The 26,909-nt window shown below is 36.5% G+C and overlaps 1 protein-coding gene across 3 annotated transcripts in view; it reads right to left on the bottom strand.

Moving 5' to 3' along the window:
• ATAD2B (ATPase family AAA domain containing 2B) overlaps positions 1–26,909 on the bottom strand; it is a 79,842-nt gene that overhangs the window by 23,498 nt on the left and 29,435 nt on the right. For 2 of the 3 annotated variants that reach the window (XM_085320379.1, XM_085320377.1), the window contains exons 13-23: positions 26,237–26,325; positions 24,902–25,061; positions 23,879–23,969; positions 18,014–18,325; positions 13,805–13,937; positions 11,702–11,888; positions 10,850–11,035; positions 10,083–10,218; positions 9,568–9,764; positions 6,839–6,998; positions 2,812–2,934 (exon numbers count right to left, since the gene is read on the bottom strand). In XM_085320379.1, coding sequence (XP_085176505.1) covers positions 2,812–2,934; positions 6,839–6,998; positions 9,568–9,764; positions 10,083–10,218; positions 10,850–11,035; positions 11,702–11,888; positions 13,805–13,937; positions 18,014–18,325; positions 23,879–23,969; positions 24,902–25,061; positions 26,237–26,325 — 1,774 coding nt within the window. The remainder of the gene's footprint in view (positions 1–2,811; positions 2,935–6,838; positions 6,999–9,567; positions 9,765–10,082; positions 10,219–10,849; positions 11,036–11,701; positions 11,889–13,804; positions 13,938–18,013; positions 18,326–23,878; positions 23,970–24,901; positions 25,062–26,236; positions 26,326–26,909) is intronic. The other variant, XM_085320378.1, reaches the window with a different exon arrangement.

Here is a 26,909-nt window from a genome sequence, read left to right as displayed (position 1 = left end):
TTTAAAGGAAGTCAAAAGGAGAAGCCTTGAGTACTCTGAGCTGAAAAGAGGTTTGACATTCAGCTGTTATGTCAGTCTCAACATTCATTTAAGGCCTTGTTAGGACTTCTCTTGTGGACATTAAATAAAAGTACTTAAAGGTTTAATCCCCTGCACTTTGCCTCATGCAGTCCTAGGTATTAGCAACAAGGCTGGCTGCTCTCACTGAGCAGTTCCACTCAGGCAAAAAGCTTGGTATGAGCAACCACCTTTGCATTGAGGTGACCAGGGRGCAAAGAGGTTTTGGATAACAAGAGGCATAGTTGACACTACTTACAAAATTTTCCTCAAATACTTCCACTACAATGAAACATTCAATTAGGTTMAGTGAGGTGGGTGGTGGTGCTGAAAGAATGGAAATCTAAGGATAACAAATTCTGGTTAAAAGCTGGTAAATTAAAAAAACAAACAAAAAAAATCATAGATTATTAGAGTTTGCAGYTTTTTATTGTTGAAACTAGAAGATAACACAGATGGGAAGGAGAAGTTTCTGCAGATCAATTCTGTATCTAATCATCCGACAATCCAAARAAGAAAACAAAATTCATTCAGTGTCCTTGTGGACATCTAATCAAAAGAAGAACAAGTAAACACATGCTGTTGTTTTCTCTTATACAAACTGTTCTAAACAGGGTACATGTCAGCAATCTAGACCATCAGATGCACCGTGATTTTGTTGGTCTGTTGTATTGCTGAGAGCACTGTGTAGGGCAAAATGTGAGTAACAGCAAGGCTGATCAGCATGGACATCCCTCCCCTCCTTACAGCAACCTGTGCCAGGACTACACACCTGAAGTACTACCTTCTTGATGTTGTAAATCATAATCCTTGACACAGCTCCTACTCGAGGGACAGGGCATTCTCTTGGGCTTGCCTCGCGGCATGAATTTTCCTCAGACCCCAAGAGCAGGATGCACTACTCCTAATTCATGATCTGGTAATCTAACACAGCTTCTTCCACATTTTTTTTTTCCTCTCCTTGCTAACCCAGCAGGTGATCTAGGCCTCTATGCTCGATAAGAGCTCATCTGTTYGTGAAACCACCAGAATGCAGTCCAAAAGCACAAGCATCTTTGGAACGTAACTACCCATGACACTTGAGTTTCCACACCAATGCCTGCAATGCACTTTGAACCACCAGTACGTTACTCATTCACTATCATCATGAGCTGCTGTTGGTCACAAACAAGGCTACAAGGTCCACTAGCCAGCATCTGAAACCAGTAGTATCCTCTCTGAAGGAACAAGCTCATAGCATGACACCATCAGCCTTATGTACAAGCTCCGAAAACCCAGMTCTTGTACCAGAGTCAGGAGGCATTGCCCTTCAAAATATGTATTATTCGGTCACTGTCATAAAAGAAAGAGTGGCATGCCAGGTACATCCTGGGAGACTCGCAAGGAGGGACTACAAACTATATACTACCCCTCTGTAACAAAGTGCTCTTACACACAGCTACTTTAACCTTGGAAGCAATAACCTTTAGCAGTCATGGGGGACTYAGAGGAGACTTAACTGAGCATACCTCTCAGCAGGACACTAGGCCAAAATTGTGAACATTCTTGTATTTCTAACAGAAAAGCACAGAAGAGAAATGAAGACATTGTATTACTGCTTCTTTACATCCACAGTGAATTACAGTTGGTTCTCTTATCTACAATTTAGACATATATTAGAAGCTTGTACAGAATTAGACCAAAAAATGCATGACAATAGGAAAATAAAAGGAATTGTATCTGTTTAAACCTATAAAAAGAGAAAGTCTATAGAYGCTTGCATAGTTAAAAGATAATTAGTAATAAAGGGTCTTCAATCTACTGACAAAAATATTTCAAGAACCAACAGTTAAAATTTAAGAGCAGTCAAATTCTACCTAGAAATAAAGCACAGATTTTTACCAAAGTAGGAAAGAAAAAAATTACCAAAGGCTAAGCTGGAATTAYAGAAATTTGAAAGTCTTAAATCAACACGAAATTTTGTTCTAATGTTATAGTTCAATGTTTTTCAATATTTTTCAATTTTGAGAACTTGAAAAATTTTCCGCGAAACATCTTTCATGGAAAGCCTACTGGCAGCATGCTTTGGTTTTTGGTTACCTTTTAGGGACACCTTAGAAGTTGTCCACAGACTTGGAGGTCTATGGACTACAAGCTGAAAACAACTGCAGTAACTAAAACAAAAATTAAGTAACTGATTTTCTCCAGTGGAGGGGACCACACTTTCTGATCTCAGACTACTAGACCTCACTGTCAATCTCATACTCCTCTCAATGTGAATTTAATAGACTCTTCTTGATCCAAAAAGCAAACAGATTATTACCACAAATATACTTGCACACTTGCCAGGGTGAACTGAAAATCCACYATTTCAAATGCCATTCTCCCTATTTATAATTGCTATTCCATTGCATTACACTGCATTTTTAAAACACACTTCTGGCTTCACCACCTCTTCAACTTGTGGTCAGGTGTTACAGCATTCCAAACATTTATCCATTCACTACGTTCAATAGCATTTTTTGTACCAATAAACAAAGCAAGCATTGTAAAGAATGTTGCTTATCAGACCAATTCATATAATTGGAAAAGGTACACAAACGTCAAGCTTACTTATCCTTTAACACATATTCCCACCTGTGTCTGACGCTCATTTCATTTTTCATTTTAAATTTTTGTATGGGCATTYGTAAATTCTGTTTTTATCCCACACACTCACTTACCATAATTCCTTAACTTGGTACTTTACATTATGATAAACAATGTTTAACATACCTCTTTTTCTTCTCGCTTCCTTTATTTCTTCACACATTTTATTAAATTCTGGATCCAGTTCAGCAGCAATTATAGCATGAGCAGTGTCCTTCAAAGTACAAGCTCTATGTCTAATTATTTTATCTAGAAAACATGAAAATATATTTGACAGTTTTATCACATTTATGTAAATATGTTATCATTTATACGTAGTTTTGTACTGTATATTACAACACTGATATGCATGGAAGCAACTAGAAAAATCTATAAACGTATGAAAATAGAGATGGATCAATACCACAGCATGCTCAATAATCACAACCCAGCTTTTTAAGAGATAAAGTAGTTTTCTGAAGYACAAATTGTCACTTTAATCAATGGTGGCATTTCTAAATAAATGGGAACAGTGAATGAAGAATATACTCAAATCAACTTTCAATTCTTAGGAACTTACTAGAATGCTAGAAGCATTTCTAGCCCCATTCCACAGGCAGAGCTATACAGTATTATGAAGTACAGTGCAGATAGTGTCAAGTAATATCAGACTTATCCGAGAATTAATTTACAACTCAGGTTAGGAACATTCATACAATTACACTCTTAGTAAAATCATACTGGAGACAGCCTCTGAATCTGAAAGGTAGACCTGGCTTACCTCCCTCACCTATGTGTATTTTTTTTCTTTTTTAATCCTCAATTATGATTACTTTTTATTTAACAAATATGCTAGCAGATTCAAAATTGTGCTCAAATAGATTATTTTATTGCTGATATTTAGCAACTGTTTCAGAGTTTAATCTGTTGAGATAAACTGCCAAGAAATAAATCTCGATGTTTTTTGTATTTTCTTCCGTATCTGGGGAACAGGACAAAAAACATCGCTCACACTGGAAATCAAGTATGATACATTAGAAAACATATTTTCAGAGAAGACTAATTCCCATGTCTTCAAAACACACAAAAGAAATTCTTCCARTGCTTATTAATTATTTGAAGTTTGAAAAGTAATTGCAGCTTAATAGGTAACCCCATATATGGAGAGAACTGACATCTATAACATTGCTTTTCAATCAAACTTACAATACTCATTGTTTGCTTATAGTAGAAACATACTTAACTTGTCAATTTATCCATACTGATTTACTTTTTACAGTTCATGCAGATWCTTCAACAGTAAACATCAACACTGATGTCTACAATATATTAAACAATTAGATTTAATCTGTTTTAATAGTCACTGAAAAAAAATACCACCAGTGAACACTTACTAAACAAGGTTTATAAATCTAGAAAGAGCAAATTTAATGGCTGCAAAATCAACYGAGTCAAAAAGAATACTCAGAATCGAGCTCAGGCGAGCCCCAACTACTTTTTTGCAGGGAAATCTACCTCTGCTTAATTAAATGGTTAACTGGAAACTAGAAATTTTTACCTGTATGTACTTGTGAACCTTTTTGTCTTATGCTGCCCAGAATGTCCACAAAAATGTACCTGCATTCTTTGTGCAATATTAGACTTTTTAGTTAGTTAAGTTAGTCAAGTAAAAAAGCTTAACAGAGTCTCCTTTAAAAAGTTCTATTTACTGAGAAGGAGCTATAAAAGCTCTTAGGAGGACAAGGAATTTTAAGTTTCTGATCTTGTTTAGCTGCTTATTGTTGAAATAACCCTGCCCAAAACCTGCTTCACTTCCCCAACTTTTATCAATTAATAGCATGTGCATATGTATTCTGGCAGTGACAATAGTGGTGGCTTATTTGTTTGGTTTTAATCAAAACAAGCATGCTGGGAAAARCTTCTAGATACAGTTATATAGTCCTATAGATATATTTGCTGTGCTATTCCCCTCCAACATAGATAGTTATGTTWTACTGTCCTACTATACCAGAATTATCAGCATGAATGTACTCATGCTGTCTGAAGTTACTATACCACCAACTATACTGGTGTATATAGTATACTACATGTATATATAGGTATAGAGGTGGTTTCCCAAGTTTAGACTAGCCCACTTTACCAAAGCAAGTATTTTGGACAGTGTCCAGAAAGGGTAAAGTGAGGCAGATCTTYTGAAGAGGGTATCTGTCTGAATTACTGACTTCTTCGTATCCTGTGAGGGGTAAGACTCTCCCATAGAAAATGCTTCAAAGAGGCAAACACTACTGTGCCTAGGGCGCAATGGTTATGTCTCCCTGCTTCCAGAATATTTCCCAGTCAGAGAATGGAGGGAATGAAAAAAAAAGTATCTTTTTATAATCCTTGTCTGAAATTTTATAAGAGTACTAGGAAAACAAAGAAGTCGGTTTTGAACATCCATACTACATTTAAAAACAACTACTCTGCTACTCCAATTGCCTTTCCAAACTGAAGCATATGCCAGACCGAGGCCTGAAGCAGAGGCAAGCACACGTGCCTAGCTTGAAAGAACGTGAACATTCGCAGGTCACTATTCAAACAGTTAATGCATGGAAACACAAGCAGTGCTCACTCACAACACAAGCTACGTGCTGTTTCAGCAGAGTACTCTGTACAAGAATTTCTGGTTCCCTAAATRTATTTCCTAGGACTTTTCCTCTTTGGACAAGTTCAAGGAACAGTTCTACCTCTAAACATTCCCCAAGCTGTCTTTGCTATGTTACGTGTCTGCCACACTGAACCTGCAATTCCTGTAGTTCACAGTCCTGCGTAGATCGGACCTCAGAAGTTCACAGTCACACAACACCTGCTCTACAACTGCAAGGATCTCTTCAGACTACATTTCCTAGAATTAAATAATGAAACCCACAGATCTAAGTGGCCTAAAAATGAGAACGGAGCTTGTATTTTACTTCCAATCTTTCACATGGGCCATGATTTTGAAAGTAACCATCCCAAAGGATCACTGCTCTTAAAAATTAGAGTTTAAAAGAACAGGAGGAAAGGAGAACAGGAAGGAAGAAAAAAAAAAACAAAAACAAAAATCTAAAACCTGGAAGTCTGGGTTAGAGAAAGAATGATACAAAGTACTCCTCTAATCTGAAACCAGATGTCTGTTAGCACATTAAGAAATAAGGCCCAGCAACAGAACCACCTCACCTCACTTTCATCAGTGGCAAATTCCAGAGCCTTCGATTTGATCAGACTGGAATATATCTACTCCATGTAAGAGACACTTGCAAATGCCTCACAAAATCAAAGTATTGATAAGTGAGGGGGGAAAAAGAAAGAAAAACAGCCAATAATTTCATCGTTCCACCAAATTTAATGCAAAAACTTCTTAACACATTGGACTACATCTGCAAATGAGCCCAGATTTCTAAGTATTACATATATTAAATATAACTTCACAAAAAAGGCATGACTGTTGCATTTTAAACGTTTTATTGATGATGCTGTAAACTGCCAACTGAAACCACCTTCTTTTGGCAACATCCACCTCCCCAGTACACTACAGTGGGGAGTTAGCAGCAAGTACTGCTCTAAAAAGATGTTCTTCTCTTTTCTTTGGGTGTGAACAACTTTTATATGCATTTTGGTCTGCTTTATTTATTTAAACTGAAAACATGTCATCATACTCTATCAACACAATACCTCCTAGTCGACTGCAATAGACCTCCTTGCTTGGTGATTTATCTTGTTTTATTTTGATCCCAAACACATAGTTCTTACTTTATGTGGGTGAATTTCATGCTCTAAGCAAATGTGCAAATAAAAGTATAGCACTGCCAGACTGTGTGCAGGATTTTCTACTGAACTTTCCCAAAATACGATCTTGTGTGTGTGTGTGTGTGTGTGTGTACCGAAATTTTATTTACTGGGAAGAAGCTACCAAATTTCAAAGAGTTACAAAACCCAATTCATGAGAAAACAACCTTATGTGCTCTAGTTCTCCTGTTCTTATGATGTCCCACAAACTTCAGAATATTTAAGCATAGACTCTTAGGAAATTCACTCGCTTATTCCATGTATTATACAGCACACAGTTTATTTAGATGCCTGAACAGTAACGGAATATGTGATTACGTAGCAGGCTTTCGAAGTTTAGGCAGGCCAAAATTAAGTAGGTCCTTACCTCCAGGATCTTTGTCTGGATTGTACTCCAATGCATTGCTGCAGATCAGATCAATATCTGTTAGGAAGTCCTTGGCAGTTAAATAGTTGTGTTTATCAATTTTGGTTATTACTGTTGATAGGTCCATTGGCTCTTTGATAACTTCAAGGTAATCTGAAACCTAAAATCAAATAGCATATAGAAATGACACAGGACCATAAACATTTCATTTAAACATTGCCAATTTCACTTCTTTATACTCACATTTATGCCATGTGCTTAGCTCTAATGTATTACCTAAACATGTTAATTGCTAAATAAACTGATGTTGAAAATGGAATAGTTCTATCAGACTAAACAAAATACAGGGCTTCTGAAGTTATCATTTCTTCAGTAACTCTCCAATTTATCTTTCAAAATGAAGTTAATAGTATTTTTGAGGCAAAGCACCTTCATCATCATATATTTTTATAAATGATAGTATAAATATATGTATAGTGTTTTAACATTATCTCGAGCCAGAAATGAAAAACAACGAGCCTAACCTAAAACCCAAGAAAAACTAAGGAAGCTRTATTTTGTTAACTTTGTAAGTAATTTTCTCCTAAAATTGAATAGTCAAATTATCAACTTCTAAATATCTTCTGGAGAGTAATTCCTATTATCACTTGTACAATAACCAAGACAAGTATTACTGATTGAAGACATAACACTGAGTTTACAGAAAGGCAGTCTAAAGAAAAAGTCTTCTGTTAAGAGTTCACAGCTTACTCTGAGCTTAACTCTTAAGTGGAGACTTAGCATCCACCAGTGTACACTGAAAAGTACTTAACAAAATTAATCACATCATATGGAACTCAAGCTTGACAGTCTATGCACCAGCACAGCTGCTGTAATAAAAATTCACCAAAATACCTAYGAATTTATTATGTTTTTCAAGAAAAAATATAAACCTATGCTTGATTTTTTTGGTATGATTAAGATCACAATCAATTAAAATACTGGCAGCTTCAGAAACAGAATTGCTTTTTCTATTCTGAAATTGCCCACAAACAATGGTGGCTGCCAAAATACTAGAGAGTAATCTGGATAGTGAATACATACTCTGATCAAGCCATAATGATGCCATACAATTTTTATTTTTTATATATATAAAAGTATCTGTAGATACTCAAACGAAAAAATATTACCACAAACTAATATTTTACTTCAGTGGACAACAGCAGTGTCTAGTTCCTTAAACACACAGTGAATTTTATGATGAAAAATTGAAACGCCCAAAATTCTCGTTTTGTCTCCCCTATGGAAACATACATTCACAAATGAAATTATATACTTCTGAAAGATTAKGATAATTTTTTCAGGGGTCTGAAAGCCAACCTATGGGCTTTCCAAACACACACCCCTGCCTTTTCACATCAGAAAGGATTCTCACTGGAAACTGTAAACATTGCTGCTGAATTAGTCAGAAAAATCCTTGACTTTTCACATAGCAGTATTCTCTCTGCAATGCAAGGAGGAGTAAAACAAACTTAACATATTTTCTCAGAAAGCCAAGCAAACAGACTTCTTGTACAAAAGGAGAGGACAGTCCTCTGCTTAATGCACCAGGTGGGACTAAGAAGATTACATTTAYTTTCCAGTGTTGTCACATATTGGCGGAATTTTTGGCAAGCCTTTCAAGCTCAACTCCATATGTCAATTCCCCATCTACAAAACAGGGATGGTAATTAATTCTTTCTTTACATGCTCTTAGTCAAGTCTGTTTAGACTGCGAGTTCTCTGGGGGAACAAACTGTCTCTATGAGCACCAAGAGTTTCCTACAGCAACAGACCTCCCAAGCAGTTCCATAATAAAAATTAAACAGTTGCTCCTCTGACCATACTTACATTATAAGCTGCCATATTAAAGACCATTTGTCAGTCTTTCAGAAACAGCCAGCCACAGACTACTACCAAAACCTTAACTGAATGGGACCACAAATACGTACTTGTTTAGTCCTACAAGAAATTTACACTACAAATCTGCTTTTCATAATGCTGTACTTTAAGTGTCCCACATTTGTTTCTTCCCATCTTTCAAAAAAGTTGTTTCTGTTCAGAAGCAACAACTGTTTTCCTAATTAGTGCAAAGTTTGCAGCATTTGATCTCCAACTCAGGTTGGACCCTGTTCTTCTCATATACCATCACCTAAATAGACTTGCAGATCAAACTATCTCATCAATTAGGTGTGCACACTCCACAATCCACCAGCTGATAGCTCATTGCAGGGCATTATCTGTGATAAATGGCATCTACAAGCATCAGAATCAAAATCATTTGGCAATACAATTAATGCTCAATTGATTATAAAACATAAATTACTTTTTCAATATTATCATCCCTATAGGATTAAAATATTGTAAAAGCTTTTATCATGTAAGAATCGTATTAATGTTTTCAAATATTTTAAGAGCACTGGTAGGGACAGGAGTGATGGCATCTTTAAATGCTGATTTCAGCTGGAAAACTGRCAGGAATGCTCAAGGTTTCTCAGGACATCACTGGTTCAGCCAAAGAACATACCCCTGACTTTGTACCACAGCTTCTGAGGTTATAACTATCTCACCAGCTAATATTAATATTCCAGATGGGAAAGATCATGGATGAAACATCAATTTTGCTTATTAACTCATCAATTCCTTTTTAAAATTGATACTCTTTTTCTAATAGATTCAACTTCATTGTTTGCACATTACTGAAACAAGACCTCTTCAATATCCACCGGTTTGCTGAAGATGTTAAAGCGTTTGTCTGTGGCCAGCCTCTTGGTAACATCCCTGAGAAACAACCGYAGCTCTCTCAATGTGTTCTCTTCCTGGTCTTCCATTCGTTGCTTTTCTGTTTCTGACAGCTCACGGGCAGGACATGGCAGTGCAAGAGGAAGAACTTCCATAGCACGAAGAGCTAGGGAAAGAAATAAGAAGTCAAACAAAGGAAATTGTTAACAATAATGGACCTTGGGATTATGCCATTCTGTATTTCACTGTATGTTTAGTCTGCCTGACCTATCAGGCAGAGCCCAAAGCTCTCCATTTTTCAAAACCGATGATCATAACTGTTCTAATCCTCCCATTAAGTAGCATGCAAGAAATTTATTCTTGGCACTGATACACTGTTAGTTGTTAATTATGCTAACTGTAATTCACTGAAACCTTTCGAAAAATATCACAGAACAAAATATTCTGATCATATTATTAGTAGTTTTACTGTAACTTAGTTTACCAGCCTGTTTCCTTCTTGGTGGGGGCATTGCTGCCTCATCAAGAATTAACCCTTTGAAAAATCGAAGTCTGTCTTCTTCACTTGGTCTTTGAATATAAAAAACCTCTTCATACTGGATTCTGAAGATACATTTCACCTAAAAAGAAATCAATGTCGTATGAAAATAAGGCATCCTCTCAAAACTACATCATTAGTGCCCATATTAAAACACTAGTCACCAACTTCGAATTTAGCCACAGGAAAATAAGCTCTGCCCAAAGCAGTACACTGCCTAAAGAACATGAGTATGTAATTAAGTTTAACTAACTTAAGTCTTCACACCAAATCCACATTTATTTACACTGGAGGATACATCCAGAACACTTCATCAGCTTCAACAGGCTCTTCTGGACTTATACATCTGAAACCAGATGAGTTACTGCAATTTCATCACAATCTTTTGTAGTAGGTCAGAGAAGAAACTCATGATGGTTTCCTTATAGAAATGTTTCTTCAAAAAAAAAAAAAAATCAAATGTTGTCCAAACACACACACTGCTGTTTTTGCAGCAGAGTAGTACGGAAATTATAAAAATTTGTATTATGGAACTATATTTTTCATTAAAGAAAATTACAGACACTAAATTAAATTAACATTACATTTTTAGCTTGGTATATTTTAAATAAAGTTTTTAAAAAGTGCAAAGTCAGGTGTTTTTTGTTTTTACATGATTAAAGCATTTTGAAAATCATACATGTCTCTAATGTTTTCTTTCACAGTAAACTTACTTCTTCAGGCAATTCACTGTACATAGACTCAGAGGTAGACAGTAGAAATATTGGGGAAAAAGATGGTATATCTTGCAGCAAAGTTAGAAAAGTAGCTCTCACAGTTTCACTGACAGCTTCCCACCAATCACCAATATGAGGCATGTAAACAATACTTGGTACTGTTCTTCGAGCTTCACGGAAGATCTAGTTAAAAGAAATACTTGTATTTAAACTGCGAAACTGATTTTTATTAACCTTTGTGAGAAAGAAAGCTTCTGTGGACTGGAAAAAGATGCAAGTTTGTGGTATTTTATATAGAAATGCTCAAGTAAAATAAAATTATCTAGTGATAAACGCTTTCTGAACAGGTGTTAGTGACTGTTGGCTGCACCACCCAATTATTTTAGATCAATATTTTAGGGACTACAAAACAACTTCTTGTCGTACRTTTTAAAAACTTGTTAAGACTGAACAGTCAGGATTAAAATTAAGCTTTTCTGCAATCAATGCAAAATCCTCCACAAAGTTTTTTGAAATTTACAATTAAAATGAAGTAATTAAGTAATAACATCACAGCACACCAATTCATACGTAAGCTAATAAAACTGAAAGTCAGGAACCAAATGCCTAGATTTATCTTACTTGACATTACGTACCTGACTAGGAGTCAGGTTAAAAATTTAATTACTCTCATAAGCCAACAGAGAGAACTGAATCATCCTCTGGAGGCACCTTTCTTTTAACCATACATTATAGAAGAAGTCTAGGAAAACCTGGCTGTTCATGTCAGCTAACTGACTCTATTTAGAGGCAACTAATCTGGTTCAGAATTACAAAATTTACTCATTAAGAGATAACCTGAACTGTTACCTGTGCACACGATTCTTCAGGCGTTTTGGCACTGACTGAATAAAGTGCTGGCAGATCTAGYCGGTGTACAGAGAATTTTTCAAGTGTGTGCAATAGTGCTGGAGCAAGGTGCGAAGTCTGACCCGAACCTCTCTCTCCAGATAGCAGTAACCTTGGTCTGTAAGAGGTTGGCTGGTGGTAAGCTGACCTATAACAGAATAACATTTAATAAATACAACTGACATGTAAATGTTATCAATGTGTAGATATACATCGGAATCACTGTCTTATTGTTTTTTTCAGAAAGCAAACAGCTTGTAAATAATAGATAATAGTTTCCCACTGGACAGCCTGAAAAGAYTTTGCTGACTCTAAATACACCTCAGCACTATTCCAGCTCATCTGTGCAGAATTATGCACATAGTATTAATTGATGCAAACTTTGATTATAATCAGTTTATTTAAAACCAGTTCCTTGCTAATATGAACAGACTTAACRGCATTCCAATTAAGATATCCATTTAATTATGTCTAGTTCAGGCCTAACTACAAAAGCTGTTCTTCRGTAGCCTCAGGAATACCAGGTCAACCTATTCATCCCTTAGAAGGGCTACTCAACATTTCCAAAAACAACATTTCGATACTTTGCTGAATTAAGAAATAGGATCCTGTCCAGTATTAATAAAACTTAACTCTTTTAAGAGTGTTTATGTTTTTTGCTTCTATTTAGTAGACTTCAGACAGGAGAAGGATGTTTACTACTTTAAAGGAAAATTTGCAAGYGTAAATATTTTTTTTCTATTTTATTTTTGCTGTCAGGAAGAAATCCTGATTCTGTACAAAGTTTTGTATTTTTTGTTGTTGTTGTTGCTTTTTGCCCTTTTTGCAGGGGATGGCAAAGAAAGAGAGATGTGTTACGTCTTCCATTAAAAGTCTTTCTCATTTATAGGAAGCTGATTATAAAACAATAAAGAATTAAAAATAGTTTATATTTTTCTTATTAAGCTATTTTTATCTCTACATTACTCAGTTYTGGCAGTGAAACGAGACTGGTTGCTTTCATTATCCATTAAATATTTTGTAATGACTACGTTGACCTTTGGCTTTTCAATTCTGGTAGTGGAGGTTTCAGACAGAGCAATAAAAAAAAATGTTTAACTGAGGTTTACATACTTTGCAAAAAAAAACATACTCTTCTAGATTATTGCATTTAGACACACAACCACACAAACATACTTTGTGGYACAGGTTTCGGGTTCACCCTCATCCAAAAAAAAATTCTGATTACCATGCTTGACCACATACTTCTCAGAAAATTTGAACTATTTGAATTTAAATCAAATATGTTATTTTTCAGCTTACATGACTGCAAATGCTGCTCTGGCATCATTCTTCAGCACTARAAAATTTTATGCTTTCCCACAAGATGGCTCTACAAAACTTTACTACTACTCAACTGTTTTTCTTATCTCCATTTTCTTTAATAAACAGATTCCTAGTAGAATCTGCACAAGATACTTTAAAGCTATTCTTAACAAAAAAGTAAAGAACTGTTAGTTTATTACTGTAGCCAACTCAGTTTATACGGGGAAGACTCCTCCAGATTTCACAYACACTTTGTAAATTCCCGTTTCCCTGTAACTTTCCACGGAAAACAAGGCGAAAACATGTTAAAAGTGCTGAATGCATTAAATACATAATGCACCCAAGCAGCTGCATACACTGAAGCTCAACAGGACTTACGACCGAGAAAAAGCAAACAAACCTACACTGTCACTGTCATCATAATGTTTTCTACAAAACAAAAATCTAAATCTCTCCCTCCAAAATATTCCCATGAATCTCAACATTTTTTTCTTGCAAATCAACGCTAAGTTTGTAATAATTGAGAATTGCTGTTAAGATCCTTAGTTCTAAGCTCCATCTATCTGCTGCAAACTTTCGGATGCCTAAGATGTGGCCCTTCCCAAGACCACTCACATCTAAAACTCTTGTTTGTACACTTATGTGTTCCTATTCCAGATCACCATTATCACCACAAAACAATAGATTGTTCTTATTACCACTGCTGAACTAAGAATTTCCTATATTTATCTAGTTAAATACATTTATAGAGACACTCACATTGTAAAATGAAGGTAGGGTTTATGTATAGCAGCTGATGACTGTTTCTTTGGTGATCCTGAGTGACAGCTCGTCTCAAAAATTGATGAAGCATTCTCATCTTCACTATCATCTAATATTAGACTTGGTACATCTGTTCCAAGAGATAATATTAATTAGAGTCTCACCACTTCTAARTACACTTGCAACAAACAAGATAATGCATTTCAGTTTTATGAAGAAAATTCTAACACATTTCAAAAGTAGGAAAAACATGACTCAAAACTCCCTAAGTATCAGGATGCAGGATGATAAATACTTGCCATTTCAAAAACCAATACAAATCAAGTATTGCAGACTTCTAAGCATGAATACAATTTACTTTTTTAAACCATCAAGCAGCACAACAACTTCACTAATATAAAAGATATAGCTTGCTTTATTACAATAGAAGTACATCAATGGTTTAACTTATTATGCAATGCTTCCTTTAGTTTTATTTCATTGCTATTTCACTAATGTTTCCTTTAGTTTTATTTCACCTATTTTCAAGGATAAGGTTATAAAATCTGTAATTTCTCTGACAATGAGGAACTTTGTATTTTTAAGTGCTTAAGTTTTCACAGGTACACTACTCCCCAAATTATGCTCAGCATGAACTAGGCAATGTAGATTTACAAACAAGAACAGCTTTCTATGTTCTATATATTCTTTTTGCCAAAGAATATCAGACTCCTTTTAACCACTATCAATTCAATTAACTTTGTGCTCATACCACGCACCTTAATCTATTTTAATCCCTTTGCTAATGTATTAACATAATGAACTGATGTACTTTCYATACAGGCATTTTGAAACAAAACGCTGAAAGACCAATTACATTCGGTTAAAAGACAGTCAGCAGGGGCAAGAACCACAAAAATACAAATATGGCATTTAACTAAAAAGAAAAAGAAATCAACATAATCGACAGAAGACCAACACAGCTGACAGTTACATTTAATGAAATTACAATTCTGATGGCCAGAAAAAAGATTCAGGTGGTTAGACTTGGTCACCACTGAGYTCTCTGTTGTGAGAACTGAAGCAAACACAGGATCCTTCTAGGGGATTAAAATGCCACCTTTGGAACCCATTTCCCCCAAACGGGTACATCAAAATTAGCTACCAGAGCTACAACGAAATTGAGAGTAGGCCACTGTGATTACAGAAAGGAAATAAAATTGCTCGAAGATTTTTACCTCCCAGTTTACTTACACCAGGAAAGGAATTTAGCTGATATTACCCTAAACAAGCCATGCTCATTTCCTTACAGAAATCAGCCAACATGGATAGGTGGTCACAGCCACCGTGCTGTACAGTGGGCTGGCAGGAGCAGTGCYGAGGCCAGGTCTCCTGATGAACAAGACGTTCTGCAATGGATGGGYAGTTTCTGCAGCAGCTCAGCAGCGTCCCTGCAGCACGGTGCTGAAACCCTAACAGACAGGGAGGCACCAGCGGCTGAGCAAAACGGACCACTGCGAAACGAATGCGTGAAATACAGAGCAACGCGAGTGCTGCCCTCCAGCGTGGGACCCACCGCCTAACCTACACAAGGCCATAGCACAGACATGGTTGTGCTGATCAAATGAGCAGCCGTGGTACCAAGAAATCATCTTCACGGTAGTCTTAACAGTGCTGGACAGAAACGCCACAGCATCTATGCACGTGTATCTAGATACACTGCCCCAGGAAGAACTCTCTAGAGACAACCATATTTAGCTAAATGATGTAAAAAGCTGGATTCAGGGTAGGCTGGTCAAGAATACTGCTCTACTGAGACTGGCTGAGGACATGACGTAGGTCTTGGCAAAGGGTGGTGCTGTCGGACACCAAGCAATCACTGCTCAGAGAGAGGAGATAATGTAAATAGGCCTGCAGACCCCAGCACTGGCCAAAAGTCAGTCCACAGCAGGAAATGCCAGGTCAGAGGCTGCTGGACCTTTAACTTTGGGTACAGATAGAGGCCTTCAAATCAACCAGACACATGCCTTCCATCTCTTGGCTCACTGCAGTATCCAAATAGGCAGAATTTCTGCTATATCATATGCAGCCCGCAGGGTATGCCCTACACCCACGCACTGGGCACAGCTTTTGCCTTCTAAAGYATATGATTACTAATAAAATGTCAGYCCATCTTTATTGCCAAACAGCAAGCCTCTCTGGCATCGTTTGCTTATGGGTCTGAGTCACTGAATTCCAGGAAACAGAAATCATCAGTGAACTGCAAAGTCAAGGAGAAAACAAAATTTTGAGATCRTAATTACACTGGTAAGTACGTGTCATGTACCTGTCTTCAAAATCAGGAAATATATCAAAGTGGTAAGTTTTTTTTTTATTTTCTACAATTAACTGGAATGTAATCTATATTCATATTTAAAATCCATACATATAAAAGCAGACTTTGCTGCTTTAACATAGATTAACTTAGTATTCAGTATTTTCTTTGGTTTAAGTAGATAAGAAGAGGACAAACTAACTCAGGTGTGAAAGGAACTTCAAAAGATATTTTGGCTCATCTATATTCAAAATCAAATATCTGCAAATAAACTTCAATCTATTTGTTACAAACACATAACATTACATTACAGAACCAGAGTTCTCTCTTAAAATTAGTATTTAACTCAATGGAAGTTGCCAAACTCACTTAGGTAGCAATAATGAGCAGGAATTAACAGGAAGGTAAAAAAATGTAATCCACAAAAAGATTCTGAACTAGAACTTCACAAGAGATGCAGGGACATTTCAACTCAACTCACTACAGTAATGATAAATTAGGCATTATCAATAGGTTAAAAGTGTAGAAGACTTCAGCATCTTAATTTACAGTTCCAAGGCAGCCTAACATGATTTAACTGCTAGCTGCTGCAAGGYAGCTTACTAGCTCACCTCCCCGCTACTCACCACCACGTATTCCCAGGCCCTTTCTTGTGCCAACTCCCACACTCATTGAAACCTCCAGCTATCCCACAGTCAGCAGAAAACTAACCCAACAAAAAATGAGTCTGTTTTGGATGAGTTTGCTACTACGGTTTAATAAAGGGCCTGACATGTACGAAGTGTGAGGGACAGAGCAAAAATACGCAGCTGGGCGGGTGGAAGTACAGCAGCCAGCACGAGGATCAGCACAAGCTGCCTGGCCTGCAGTCTGAAAGCATGCTCTGGAAAAGGAAAGAAAACAAAGTCATAGCTGTCACAGATCTGCTTTATGACTCTGAGCTATTCCAAAGTTCACACACAACCACAAGGACTATTTATAAAGCGTGTRGGGTGGGCGAGTTCGCTCCCAAATACAAACACCAAAAATAGCTTATCAAAATACATAGGTATCAAAAACCAAGATATTTTTCAATACTTAACTTCCAAAAAACTGACCAGAATAACTATTAAAATATGGCTCAGAACAGCTAGGCAAAAAAAAGCAGAACCTACTGACTCCCTGCCAGTGAAAACAGTCACACTTCCCCTTATTGCCTGCTTCCTCGATGCACTTGCGCTACTCCCACTGCGGCAGGGACCTGGCACACATCTGACCCCTTCCTGAGCTGATTTCACTCACTAGTTTGGCAGAAAGTAACCTGACGAAACAGCAAATAGTTCTCAACTTGCTAACGCAGCAGAATCAACTCCCAAGATCAGAAGTGCACCAGGCCAGCAGAAGGGGAAGAAGCACCAGGACGTGCTCTCGCATGAGTAGGTGACCACTGCAGAGGCTCAGGTGTCCTGTCTAACTGGATTGTCACCGGACAAGCTGCTGGCTCCCCATCATGCTTCTCTGCAGCCCAATCCTGTTTCTGCATCCTCAGCATGCAGAAGGCAGAGGAACAAGCTAATGGTTACTTAGGATAGGTCAGGTCCTAACACACTGAGCAAGTGTCTCACTACTTTCTTCAGGTTCCACCACCTGATTATGCCTTATTATTTCTCATATTTCAATTGCAAATTCCTAGGAGGGTCTTCCTTTTTTTCAGGTGGCAGCCATACACATGGGATCTTGGTCTATAAACGTTAGTTTATTAAACGCTACAGCAACATGAAATCAGCAAAAATAATTAAGTAACATCCAAGGAAATTGTACACATGTTCTAACATAATACATGTGAGTTTTTAGGGTAGCAATAGAAGACAGCTAACTGAAATTTTCCGATTTTAAACAGGATTTGCAAAACAAAGCCACCCAAAGCCACATACCTTCATTTTTGTCACCCTGGCTAAACTCAGCATGGGGAAACACCTTGTGTAAAACCTCAAGAAGGTCAGTGAATGTACGTTCCAACAACGGTCTGATCACAGGAGATAACGCATGTCCTGAAGATGTCACGGCACGTTGGGAAGCAGGCACAATGTTCTGCATTGCATGATAAAAGTCTTGTGCGCTGAGAACTACTGAAGAAACATCAAGTTGTAGCTTCTGACTGCTCACATAAATCTGGGGATAGCGTCGTCTCAGGGCAATCAAGGCCGCCTCAGTGCAAAGTGCTTTTATGTCGGCTCCACAGTACCCTAGAATGCAAAAAAAAAAAAAAAAAAAAAAAAAAAAAAAAAAAAAAAAAAAAGTATTTTCCATGAAATAGCCCTGGTGTGCTGCACGTTTCAAACATGCCTAAAGCTAAAAATAATCAGTAACACTTCGCTGTCAAGGCCCACACAGCACCTGTGAGAAGGTGCAGGTCTAGTGCAAATCATAATAATACAATGACAATGCTATGTATCAAAAAAATTCTATAGTTATATTAAAATAAAGCAAGAAATGAATCTCTCGTGAAAGTTAAAATGACCTGTTTTCACTGTAAAATATGCTATTTCCCCCCACACACAGTTAAAGATCTATTTCCTCTCTGCCTTTTTCCTTAGTATTCTCTAAAGTATGCTTTTTGTAACATAATAGCCCCTCTTCTCTTCTATTTTAACATTTCTACACAAATGTATTTTGAAAAAGCAAAGTAATTTTGTTACAATAGATGAGTCTCATTGACTTTACATTCTTACAAACTGATAAAATGAGCAATATAAAGAAAAACGTTCAATGAGATGAATACAGACACAAGRAAAACTCCTGTTAAGAAAAAGCATACAAGGATTCTTAGAAAAATCTTAACTTTTWCTATCAAGAAAACCTTCCAGACTTTTTACAGTTTCATAATTTTACTAGTATAGCCAAAAGACTAGCAAAACTACTAAAAAGCATCAAAATTCTCATTTAGTCTAGCTTCTAAATATTTACAAATGGCTACCCTATAATTGCTTAATCATCACTATTTACAAGCACATATCTGATAATTACAACAATATTGAGAGACTTACTATCCTGTCTCTTTCGCAGTACTAATGGTTTGGGATTTTTCCATAGGACTAGAAATCAGATTTCAAACAACAGTATTTCTCTGTATCTCTCAGCAGTAGACATTAATATGTCACCRTACTTTGCAGTACTACAGTTCCAGCTTTCAAAAACGAAAACAACAACTCGCACTTGAAAAATTCTTTTTGAGAATTTTAAAGTCACTACAGGAAAATGTGGTACATTGCACAGTGTTATCAGCATATAAAAGTTTGTGGCTTTGCAAGGAAGTGTTTGTAGAAGCTTTTCACCAATTATTTAATTTTTTTTAAATTATTCAACTTTTTTTTTTTTCTTACACTGCTTGCACCTTTTCTTCTCTATTTTTGTATTRGTCTTTTGGCAACCCTTAGCCCCACAACCGAAGCCTGCCTTGTTTATCTCTTTCTGTCCTCTGTTCTTTCAGTACTACTGGCACACAACAGTTTTACAAGCTCCATACAGAAACAAGAAACAAAGATGACAGCATACAAAATATTGAAAAATAAACCAGGAAACAATTAAATATGGGAGACTAACAATTTGCCATCTTCCTCTTTCAGTTGTATCTATTTTGAGGATAATAATAAGAGATAGCAACTTTTCAGCTATTAAAAAAAAGAGATTTTTTGAATTGGCTTAGAGACTTAAAATTCCACCTGAGTTTCTCATATACATTTGAACATAATTCAAAAAACATAGCCAGAATATCATCATAAATACTAGACAATTTCTAAACTAAGCTTTCTATTTTTATAAAAAGGTTAGTAGCTATAACTGCATAAACCTGATATGTACACACCGATTGTTACTTAAAAAGAATCTAGAAATTCACATTAACAATTACCTTAACAAAAAAATAAATACATGCAACAGTCTTGAAATAGGTTCTAATATGTCCATCTTTAGAGCCAAAAATAATTAGTTGCCTAGTGACTAATAAAGTTATATATTTTTTTTAAATTAACCTCGTATCATGAAATCAAAACCATGCAGGCACACTCCATCAATCATGTGCAAGTATACAACCCACTACAGACAGTGCCTACAGGTGTAGCAGAGAAATTAGAAATAAATGTTTTATTCTAAATTCTGCTTGTTTTTTCTTTTTTAATCAGGCATTACATTCCCATTTAAATTGAGCCACCTTTTACTTAACAAGCATACTGGATTAAACAAGTAAGATTGGAGACTAAATCAAAGTTGTTATATCAAAGGTCTATTGGAGTTGTATCGTGCCCCAAAACCCTGTCACCATAAAAAMTAGTTTAGCATTTTTGTCACAAAAGATCCAGCAGCTCAAGAGCTGTATGTCCTYTCCAATTTTTCTATTAATAAATGCTGCAATACCACCTTCTAACAGTCTTTTTAATCACAGCTTGTACATCTCCATGGAATTGCAAAATTAGGAAATAATAGCCTGTAGCCTATTTTCAAAATTAAATTCTCAGGTGATCAGATACTCAATTAGTCTCCAGTTCTACTTCCCATTTCTCAGGAGCAATTACATTTGAAGAGTAATAATCGGTGTCTCTTTCAGAGGGGCTCTCCTGTGCACACCACACATTCATTTCAGTGACAAGAAAACRGCAAGAATTTTGTATCTTGTGAAATATTAGCGACTTTTCTCTCCAAAATATAAATGCATCCCAATTAAGAGGAGGAAGAGCATGAGTAAAACATTGTCAAAGCAAAATAAAATGCATCATGGCAACAGCCAAGGATCTGAAATTATTTTTGCCCAGACTGACACTACCATATAAAACCACATTGCATCTGCTTCCATTTTTGAAGCAGGTCAGAAAGGACATTCAGTTTGGCAGACCAAAGGTACTGGCGCACGTTAACTTGGGCAGGACGAGATACTCTTCTGAAGTGGCACGTATTGCTCTACCTACCATCACCACAGCGCCAARTATTTGTGAAGTATGACTTGCAGCAAGCAGCCCTCTGAAGAATACATTTGGATTGCTGTAATTTTTAAGCCATATTCTTGTATTTTGACTGTGGAGAAATTACGTCCTCTCTAAACTCTCTTCTGCCTAATACCCATCCTAAAAATCTACTAACAAACTGCTACTGCGATAGGTCAACCATCAAGTCTAACAACCTTGGCCACTTCTTCCGCTTTCGGCAGTGCAGCTCCCCAGACGGACAGCATGGAAAGCAAACTAGCCAACAACCCAGTGTAGCGGCAGAAATGAAAAACTACCTATCACACGTCTTTCACATACCTGTGAAAAAACATGAACACTAATGCCAACATTTTCCCCTCTATCATTATTATTAGGATGGAAAAGAAAAAAATTTAACAAGGTATCATTTTGTCACAAAATGCTCCTCTAACAACAAGCACAGAACAGAATATTTTTACCAAGCATCTTGAGCATGGCTTGCTTCTTCACAATTCCATTTAATGTTATTTAAATAACCCTCTTTACATTGTGAAAAGATTCATCTGCAAGATGGCAGATGGAGGAGTTCACGCTTCTTCTGTTGCTAGTATGTTTTTGTTTCCTACCAGACTGAGTTCATAGGTATCAGTCTCTCTATCAGACAAAGTTAATGTTCATAACAAGGAAATAAGCACAAGAGATAAGCAAAGACTGCAAGTTCAGGATAGCTGGGGCCCATTCTCCAGCACACACTTGCATGGAGAGAGAATGCAGTAATTACTAATGTTTCTTAAAGGTACTAGTAAGACATCAGCGTGTGGTCTTCTGAGTAATTCCAGATTCTCCCCGTGCTGCTTCACTGTCTCACACTCATTATGGTTACAGGGCTATTCACTGAAGTGAGTGCTTTAATTCGCACATACCTACACATCGAAGTTTGCTAAGAAGTTTGCAATTTCTAATACCTGAGGCAAAAATCCACTCTCAGGAAATAACCTACTTTTCCAAGTCCGGGGGCTTTTTCCTTATAAATTTCCATGTAATTGGACCCACTGACCTAAAAAGTTCTGAATTGCACATACACACGCTTCCTAAAGTCATTTATTTTGGTAGGTGTTTCAGATTTTTCTTCATTAGGATCCACATGCTTGTAAGTGTTGCCAACTTTGCTGAACTGGAGAGAGGTATAAACCACCAAAAGCCTGAGAGTCTAGGTGGCCTTTACTTTTTTTTTAAATTAATAAAAACCTGCACACAAGAGGAAAACAACAAACAAGCTAGTAGCTACTGTATCAGCGTGACAAGTGGGCCAAGGAATCTTATTTGCATGGCCACAAAGAAGTTGGAAAGCCTCTGTAAACAGTTAGCTGCTACAGATTTCACTTACAAAAATGAGGAGGCAATCTCAAGATGAAGAAGATAGGTGAGCCTTACTTCAACAGTTTTAAGGAGTCCTTGTAATAGCCAGAAGGTTTTAATCTTGGATATACTGAAACTTTTAAATTCCAAGATACATAAAGGAGAAAATCAAGTGCATAGTGGTTGGACAACAGGAAAGCCAAGGAAAACAGAAAAAAGCATTTATTTTTATTAGTTAATTTTTCCACAGAACTAAAGAGTCTTCCAATAAAATCTACAAATGGCTTTCCCTATGGTCTGAAATTTTAAAATATATAATTGTGTTCTCAAGGCAAAATATGGTGAGCTTCCAAAGAAATAACTGATTTTATCCCAACTACTCCCCTTTGTCCCATTAAGCAGCATCAGGTCTTTGCACAAATCAAGCGGAATTTACACGAAATGGGTTTGGCACATGCTGTCTTATACTCGGCAAAGCTTAAATCGCAGTTTGCTGGATAGTTATGTTTTCTCCTCACCAGAAGATGTTGAGGTCTTTGTGCATCAGAAGCGGAGCGATGCTGCTTCGATGACAGATGTCCCTGTGGATGAAGAGGATAATTCGGATGTACTGTAGCTGACTGAATGGACTGATGTTCAATTTAAAGTTCTTATTTCTTTGATGATGGATTCCAATGTACAGATATTTGAGACTGTCCTTTTTCTGAGAACTTCAGTGCTTGTCCAAGCAGATGGCTGACAGAGACTGTATCTTTGTATGACAAATTGTTGAGAGGAGATTGTGATGGGTGTTTTAGGGTCATTTCCTCTGTTAAATTCATTATAAAAATATTTGGTTTCTGATTAGCTTTTCAGTAGCAGGTTTATCTTGAACAACCATCCTCCATTCAGTACAGCAGGTCTCTGAGCGCTCCAAACGTTTATTTAAGGTACTCAGGGTGTGGTGCTATTTTTCCCCCCTGCCTATATCTACACTCTGTGTCATGTGCTAGCAATCTGGAAAAAAAAAGTCACCTTTAGAAAGGTTGGTTAGTTTGAGAGACTTCTGTCAGAGGACAATATGCCAGATGCAGTAAAAATAGAAGAAAAAAGTACTGATTTTTTTTCTTCCACATGAAGACAAAGACATACGTCTCCCTATTTCATCTGCAATATACTAATTTAATGAGAAGTCTACCCAAAGATTCTAATTCACACTTCATTTTGCTTCTCTTTGTGGGTACACATCCCCTAAAAGGGCAGTGGATGCTACAGAAAGGAAACACGACTGTATTTTACCTACAAACAACTGCTAGCTATTAATTTTTTATTTTAGTAAGGCGGAAGCATACTGTGATGTTACAGAAAGCGTTGTTTAAAGTACAGAAGTTTAAAAATGGTAAAAATAGTAACTATTCTGAAAATATTTAACATACTTTCAAAGTTTTAAACAAAAGAAAGAGAAAGCATCTACAGTAAAGTTACCAGTATCATAATACTCACCAACACATTTTTCAGCCAGTTCTCCTAAGAAAGGATCTGACAATTTGGGGTTCCAATCCCTGGTATGAATTTGTAAAATGTGCTTTCGTGCCTGATTAGAAAAAAAATAATTCAAAATTAGCAAGCCAAATTCATGTCAAGATATTTTAGATAAAAATATTTATTCATACAAATACCAAGGTATTTTACACATTTGTTTATATGTTGCTGAAATACATTAAACAAAAAAAATTACCCTCAAACTCTCATAAGGACAAGGTGTTTTTTTACTTTTTTGAAATTTCATGTGATTTGTAATTTTTCAGTTCGCCAGTTACATATTTTAATTGCTGTATAATCAACAACATTATTACATATAAACTGACCACAATTTATGTTCTAGTAGGAATTTTTATAATTTTATATTTTAATTGCTGTAAATGTGATTAACAGCTTCTACTGTCACATGCCTCACCAATTAATTACTGACTAGCTTAGTATGTACACAAATTCCAAACGTATTTCATTAAAAAAATTCTACTGGAATCAAATACTATCAATTTGCACAGTACCTTTAATTTCATGTATAAATTCACGCAACTTTATAGCCAAGTTTATAAAAATCTACAAGGAACCAAAATATTCATATTGCCAATATAACAACTTCTAGTTTTATATGTAAATTTTCTGTGTTTAGCATTCTACAGGGTAATACAGGTATCTTCTCCTAACATAAGTTCCAAAACTGCAACATTTAGGGCTCATTATACAAATCTACACAAAGAAAGTTTTTAGCTAAGCAATTCAGTTTAACGCAAACAATTTACCTCTGTTTTTACAATGTTCTGGAGATCGTAAGTTTGTCAAATTTACGTGTATTAACAACATGCTTTTACTATAAATGTCTTTGCAAAATGAAACATCCTTACATGCAAGTATATAAACTGTTCTTTCATAAGATTGGCTGTGAGGTATTCAAATGTTTAATATACTAATAATATAATATTTAATATACTAGTTTAATATACTACTTGTAAGTTTTACCTTTTGATCAGGCAGGTTGAAAAGAAATTCCCTGTCAAAGCGACCAGGTCTCCTGAGTGCAGGATCTATAGAATCCAGTCTGTTTGTAGCACCAATTACAACTATTTCACCTCTATTATCCAGTCCATCCATGAGCGCAAGGAGAGTAGACACTATCGAACTAAAAGGAAGTTTTCAAAAAATAACTTATTGGGAACACCACAAGGATTTTTACTCTTCCAACTGCAACACTCATAATTTAGAATCACAGAATCCTAGAATCTTAGAATCAGTAAGGTTGGAAGGGATCTCTAGAGATCATCTAGTCCAACCTCCCTGCTCAGCAGGGTCACCTAGAGCATGTTAGACAGGGTTGCATCCAGGCAGGCCTTGAAATCTCCAGACAAGGAGACTCCACAACCTCTCTGGGCAACCTGGTCCAGTGTATGCTAATTTTTAAAAAATGCATGATAATTGTTTCAAATCTAAAAGCAAGATTGAGCCTTTCGCTACCATCTGTACAATACATACTATTATGACTCCACGAAGTACTACATTGAATTCAGACTTTTTCCTTTAAAAGATTTCGGGAGCGTGAGCTCAGAAAGAAACCGACTGTGGCCCTGAAAAGTCCACTTCCACTAGCCAGTGGCTACATCATGCTGTTTAGAGCAAGAGTAGCACCAGCAGGAGAAAGGCTGTATCAAGAAAAAGCCACATCCTTTTCACAGCCTTGTCTGCTCTCCCCAGAAATCTCCCTCAGCTGAGCAGGAGGAGATGTACAGTCTCTTCCTTTTATAGACAGTAACGTTTGTATATACAAGTATGTTGCCATAAAATGTGTAGCAAAATTGCGATTGAAGGCACCAAGAAAAAATTTCATCTAACAGCAAGCTGTTGTAAGAAACGGACAAAACTTGTATGTTATTAACTTAAGATATATTTCCATATTCCCCCACCCAGAATCAAAACTGTAGAGGTGCGCAGTTCATTTGCAGGACACTACAATTTATCACTTTGAAACAAGATTTTTATCAATTGCTTATTCTGTTGGGCTGGTAACAAATAGAACACAAAGCCAGCAACAGGGAAGGCTACGGAGATCTGTAGGTCAAGGCATCTTTCCAAGCCTGTGTTGTAGGGTAATCGCCACTGCAACTCCATTCGCAGCACACTACGTTCTGGCTAAAGAGCCGAAAAGGCAACTTTCAAACTAAAAATCCTCAACAATCAGGCCTCTCCAGTGTAAATGAGCTTAGGCAAAAAGTAAAGATCTTTCTTAGTAACTCAGTGAAAAATGCCATTCTGGGTTTACCATAATAATGTATGTCTTTAATAGCATATTCGTAGCATTACCTGTGAATTTGATCTTGTCTACTAGAACGAACAGGGGCCAAGCCATCTATTTCATCAAAAAAGATTATAGAGGGTCTCATCAAGTATGCCTGGCATGCAGAAAAATTGAATTAACAGTTAATTCATAATTTCTCCATCAACACTGAAAATAACTTGATTTTATTATAAAACATCAATATGCTAAACTGCAACACACACTGAAACATCTTTGCTTAAAGGCAAACGGTCTGAAAATAAATCTAAATTTTTAGCTACAGTACTGTTTCAGATAAAGCTGAAGAGACTGCATTCTCCTCCGAATAAGCAAGATGGCACCAGTGTATCAGTTTTAAAGTGTGTTCGAGAGATTTAAGATAGCAAAACATATACAAACTGAGACACCTTAAACTGAGTTATGGAAAACAGTATCTTATCTGCTCATAATCCGTTTGTTTAGACAGCTATGTCTGAAAATTGCTTGTTTGAGCAACTATTTTTCACTGCTTTATACAACTCTCTCTTCTGTCCATCATTTTCAAAGCCAAATATGGATACTAAAATAAATACACAGCAGATGCAAACCTGCATCCTCCTTTCTGGAGTATTTATTTGTATTTATACAGAGTACACCAGCCCAATTCAAACTCGCTCACGTAAGTTTGGGCAGGGGGGATTTTTGGTTTTTTTTTTCCTC

The sequence above is a fragment of the Rhea americana genome, unplaced genomic scaffold (genome assembly GCF_003343005.1).
Source record: "Rhea americana isolate MKP2758 unplaced genomic scaffold, rheAme1 scaffold_63, whole genome shotgun sequence".
In the NCBI taxonomy this organism is placed as follows: Eukaryota; Metazoa; Chordata; class Aves; order Rheiformes; family Rheidae; genus Rhea; species Rhea americana.
This window is presented reverse-complemented; position numbering and strand designations above follow the sequence as displayed.